Source organism: Chinchilla lanigera, unplaced genomic scaffold, assembly GCF_000276665.1.
Source record: "Chinchilla lanigera isolate Chin_1 unplaced genomic scaffold, ChiLan1.0 scaffold00051, whole genome shotgun sequence".
NCBI classification, from domain to species: domain Eukaryota; kingdom Metazoa; phylum Chordata; class Mammalia; order Rodentia; family Chinchillidae; genus Chinchilla; species Chinchilla lanigera.
The window spans coordinates 5,600,336-5,605,815 of NW_004955452.1; the positions used below are offsets into that span (position 1 = coordinate 5,600,336).

Sequence of the window (5,480 nt, forward strand, 5' to 3'; positions counted from 1 at the left end):
GGTCGTGAGTTCGGTTCCCGGTACCGGAGAAAAATAAAAATTTAAACCCAGCACTCAGGAGGCTGAGGCAGGAGGATCACTGCGAGTTCGAGACCAGCCTGGGCTACAAAGTGAGCTCAAGGGCAGTTTGAACTGCAAAGAGAGACCCTGTCTCAAAAAGCCAAAAAAAAAAAAAAAAAATCAAAGGCAGGACTGAGGGGTGGATGGCTGTGGCGTGGGGTTGGGGACACGTTGCCTCTGTGACTGTGGATGTGGGGGTCTTTGCCAGATTTGAAGAGCCTCCCTGCCTGCCGGGTTCATTGTTGGCATCGTGACCAGAGCTGCCCCGGCTCCATCCTCCCATCACTTTCTCTTGAAAGGAGCCGGTTCTGACTCAGGCCAGTTCCCAGCTGAGCAAGGTGCCGGGAATGAGGTCGGAAACAAGCAGGAAACATCCCTCAGACTTGGCCTCCCCGCTGCCCAAGGTCCTGGCTCTAGGGCAGGAAGGAGTCACTTTAAGAATCTCCCTGGGGACCCATGACCAGAAAGCGATGATCCGGTTCAGGGCGAGCGTGGATGGGAGATGCGGCAGGCCAGGCAGACAGCAGCCCTCACCCCTCGCGCTCAGCCCCTCCGACTCTCCCAGTGCCCCTCACCCAGAAAGCCACTCCTCTTCGCCTCTCTCCCCAGGCCCGGCTCTGCATGTGTGGTCTAGCGTCTGTGTCTGTGTCCTGGGACTCTGCCCATCACGTCCTGGGACAGGTGTGACCCCTCAGGCAGGACTGCTGGGACCAAAGCTCTCGAGCCCTTCCCTTACCCCCAGGGAGACCCCTGAGGGCCACGCTGACTCCCAGAGTAGCCAGCGAGCACTGTGAGGGAAGCCAGGGTCACCTCTGACAAGTTGAGGTGAGTCACCCCTCTGGGCAGCACCTGTATTGCCCTCTGGACGCCCTTTGTTTGAGGTCTAGTATATCCTTGAGCCCAGCACGGAGCTGTGAAGCCCCTCCTTCCACCCAGCCCGGACGACCCTTTAAGACCAAAGGGGATGGGGGTTGCTCAGGCAGACACCACAGCCCCATCCTCCTCGGGCCTGGCCAGGTTTCCTGCCATTGACAGCATCCCAGCTGGGCCGGCCCAGCCTCCCTAGCTTAACCCCTTCAGGCCCAGACCTCAGACTGCTGGCCGGCAACCCCACCTATGCCTGTGAAACTAGGAGACTGAAAGAACCATTTCACTGGATCGTTCTGAGGAACAAAATACACTAATCACTGTGCAGAGTCCTTGGAACAGCCCCCAGGATACATTAACCTCTCAATAAAAGTTAGCTATTATTCTTCACTGTGTAAGCTTGGATAAGCCCAAGCCTCAGTCTTTTCGGCTTCAAATGGGAAATATAATAAAATCTCCTCCTCCAAGATTGTCCTCAGGATTAATGTTGACAGTGTTCCTGAAAACATTCGGAACAATACAATGTAGAACCTTCCTGGACAAAAACACCAAAAAAACAGCTGGTGGCGCATGCCTATAATTCCAGCACTTGGGAGGCTGAAGCAGTAGGATTGCTCTGAGTTTGGGGCCAACATGGGCTACATAGTGAGTTCAAAGCCAGCCTGAACTATATAGTGAGACTTTGTCTCCAAAAAACAAACAAAAACTCTCCCTTTAACTAGGTACAGTAACAATCTCCTCCCAGATGGCCTTTGGGTTGTCACACTCATTACCTTGCTGACAGGCAGAGAGAGTAGATGTGGAAGTGGGCCCTGGGCTCTCCCCTCTCTGTCCATTTCCTTACCCATTAAGTAGAGCTGTTAGCCGGGTGTGGTGGCACACACCTGTAATCCCAGCACTGGGGAGGATGAGGCAGGAGGATTGTTGCAAGTTTGAGACCAGCCTGGGTTACAAAGTGAGCTCAAAGCCAGCCTGAACTGCACAGTAAAACCCTGTCTCAAAAAAAAAAAAAAAAAAAAAAAAAAAGTAGAGCTGTTATCCCAGCTGCACCCAGGTCTAGAGTCCACACAGGAGGCCAAAGGAAGTCTGAAAGCGCAGACGTGAACCTGCTGTGCAAACATTAAAAAGTGCCAGAAGTGGGGAGAGAACTTGAGCTAAGTGACCAGCTAGAGGGCAGGGACGACTTTGGAGGAGCCCTGGGTTTGAATCCTGAGTGGGTGAAGCCATTTAACTGCAGGGAGGTGGGGGAGCTCTCCTTGGGGTAAGACTTCTCGTTGAGATAAAAGTCCTCCCAGAAGAGACTGTCCCAGGTCTAGGAGTCCCTGTGTGTGATAAAAGAAGGAAGGAGGCTGAAGGTTAGAGGTTTGGGCCCAGAAACCTCCCTTATCATCCTCTTCCCAGTGGGCTGTCCCACTCCCATCAGGGGACCTTACACAGAGGCTCGGTTTTGTTCCAGCAGACTCACCCTCCTGTCTGCAGCACCAGGGCCCCATCCTGGGGCTGCAGATGCCTGGACTCACCCCTAGGGCGAGCAGCCTTGCTACCACCGAACAGCCAGGCCAGGCCAGGCACAAGCCTTCCACAGAGGGGAAAAAAGCAATGGGCTAGAGCCCTGCTCCGTCCTCTGCCTTCCAGCTCAGTCAGAGCATCTGCCACCCCCACCCCCACCCCCGGGCCTCTGGAGGAAGCCTAGGGACCCGAGATCCTGCTTGGAGCCCTAGCTCTGCCCCCAAATTCATGGTGCCTCCACAGCAAACCATTTAACCTGGCAGGGCCTGAGAGCATCTGTAACCTGAAGGAGCTGGACCCAGCTCCAGGCCCTCCCCCTGAGCTGCGATCCAGGAGGAGTTAACTGAGGTTGGCTCCGGGACCAGAAGGGTTAATCTGGGGAGGTGGGGGTGGAGGCCCGCTCAGCTTTTCCTGTGGAGAGTGAGGTTTGGCTGCCACCGAAGTTACTTCTGGTCCCTGCTGTCCCTTCTGCCCTCAGTCTGGACCTGCCCAGGGACCCCTGCAGTTCAGCCTCGCCACCCAGAGGTGAGTGCATCCTGAGCCCAGTGCTGGGTGGGGGGCACCAGGGGCCTACTAGCCCCAAGCCACTGACCTAGAAGCCAGCCCATGTCCCAAGCCTAAGCCTCCGCAGGGTTGGGACCAGGACTGGGAGCGGACAGGCAAAGGGACAAAGGGGAGAGAGTGCCACCAGGCTTCTAGGGTGGGCCTGTCTGTGGCCTCACATTAAAGTCTGCCCAGAGGCAGAGAAGAGGCAGGAGACAGCAGATTATTTTGGTCCTTGTGTTTAGGGACTTTTTATAGCCTCCCTACTCAGGGCTGGGGAGAAGGGGGTGGGTAGAGGACCCATGAGGTCAGACAAGCACAGTTCCCTCCTGGGACCTTGGAATACAACACACTGCTTCGTAAGGTCCCTTGGAGAAGAAGGGGGACATGGCCAGGCAGTCCCTGCTGTCTGCGCTCCAGTCACCAAAGGTCTCTGAGCAGACTCACTGTGAATTAGATAGGGGCAGTTGAGAAAATCTGAACAGGTCGGGCCTGGGGGTGGGGTTGGCAGGGTGTCTGCCCCAAGTCCTGGGAGGGGGACACACCTAACACATCTCCCCCACATCTCTGGCTAATCTACTCCTTTGTTGCCTCCAGATCCAATTTTCCCTCAGTCCCTAGCCCTAAGGTGACTCTCTCAGCTGCTGGGCGATGGGGGGAATAGGGGGACAGGGGTGGGGTGGGGTGGGATGTGTTGAGCCTGCTGGGTGGCCCATTCTTTTAACTGCCAAGGAAGCTGTCAGCTCTTGATTTACAGCCCCTCCTTGCCCCTTTCCCCAGCACCAGGGAGGTGGAAGACTGGGAGCAGGGTCAGAGGTCTCAGGATGAGAAGGGAGCAGGGAGCCTGAGGGCAGATCTCTGGGCGTGCAGTTTATTGGGAAAGAACTTCGAGGCTCTTCTCACTAAGAGTAATTACTTGGTTTTACAGTAGCAGGAACAGAAGCAAAATACCAGAGGGAAGTCCTGATAGGAGAGTGAGGGGGTCCATCCTGAGCTAGTTCTGGACTGTAAGGCAAGAGATCCGGTTCCAGTCCAGATCCCGAATTCTCAGAAGGACTCCAGCAAGCCCCCTTCTCTGGAGGCCAGCTTCTGGTCTATGACATGGAAATGCAGGGGCTGGACAAACTGATGTTTACAGCTTGGTTTTCTGGAATCCCCTTGGCTAGGGCACAGAGTAGCTGTCAGGAACGGGCAGCCGTGACCTGGGGACCACCTCCAGCTCCTTCCTGGATGGCCCGGCTAGACCTGGGCGGGACAGTTGGCTGCAATTACGGGAGGCTTACCCTGTGGTTATAGCCCTGACCTCCTCCTTGGGGCAGGAAGGGTGGGCCTGCGGGACCAGCCTGTGGCTGGGGAGACTCGCAGTCTTGGGCTTAAAGCTGCTGGGTTGGGAAGAGGTATTTTTTCCGGTTAAAGCTACTTTTGGGAATTGGGCTGGGACCAGCCCCACTTCCTTTTCCGAGTGTCCTGCTCCTGAACACCTCCTTGCACGGCCCTGCGGCTGGACCGGGGGGACCTACGAAGGGCTACGTGTTTCTCAGGAGCCAGACAGTCCTCACCCAAAGCCTCTCAAGGACAGGGGAAGGCATGGCCTGAACCTCTCCTCCTCGGACACGGACCTGGCCGACAGGGATGGGGCTGGGTGGTTGACTGATAACAATGTGGAGGAATGCCTGAGAGGGGCAGGGACACCTCCCAACCGTGCCTCTCTCTCTGCAGGTCTCAGGGAATCCCAGCCAACTGCTCTCGGCTTCTCCCCAACTGCGCCTCCAGCGGTTTATGGGGCACGGTCCTGCCCAGCTCTGCTAAGATGCTTATGGCCTCTCCCTCCACCCCATCCAGGGGACGGACCCCCAGCGCAGTGGAGAGGCTGGAGGCCGACAAAGCCAAGTACGTCAAGACGCACCAGGTGATAGCGCGGCGCCAGGAGCCAGCTCTGCGGGGGACCCCGGGGCCGCTCACCCCGCACGTGTGCAATGAGCTGGGAACCCCCGCATCGCCCAGGACGCCCGGACCCGCCCGCCGTGGCAGCGGCAGGCGGCAACCGAGGCCAGACTCCCTCATCTTCTACCGCCAGAAGCGGGACTGCAAGGCTTCGGTGAACAAAGAGAACGCCAAGGGCCAGGGGCTGGTGCGCCGCCTCTTCCCGGGCGCCTCCCGGGACGCTGCCCCGAGCAGCCCCGGCCCGACAGAGCGACCTGCAGCTCCTGGGGCTTGGGCAGCGCCCCAAGATGTCCCCGAGACTGCAGGCAAACGGCCGCTGTGCCCCACGTGTTCGCTGCCTCTGTCGGAGAAGGAGCGCTTCTTCAACTACTGCGGCCTGGAGCGCGCGCTGGTGGAGGTGCTGGGCGCCGAGCGCTTCTCCCCGCAGAGCTGGGGCGCAGACGCCAGCCCCAAGGCCGGAACTTCGCCGCCGCCCGGCTCCGGGGACACTAGCGACTGGACCTCCAGCGAGGAGGGCGCAGGCAGCCGGGACTGTGCGGCCGGCGGCGGCGGCGGCT

The 5,480-nt window shown here is 58.2% G+C and overlaps 1 protein-coding gene across 1 annotated transcript; it reads left to right on the forward strand.

Annotated features, from left to right (window-relative positions):
- Positions 1–2,867: 2,867 nt before the first annotated feature.
- Fam110d (family with sequence similarity 110, member D) lies at positions 2,868–5,480 on the forward strand (the record flags this gene model as incomplete). The annotated part of the gene is given in 2 exon segments (XM_013519663.1): positions 2,868–2,961; positions 4,699–5,480. A coding segment is annotated over 1 exon segment (691 nt), but the record flags the coding sequence as incomplete, so codon positions are not given.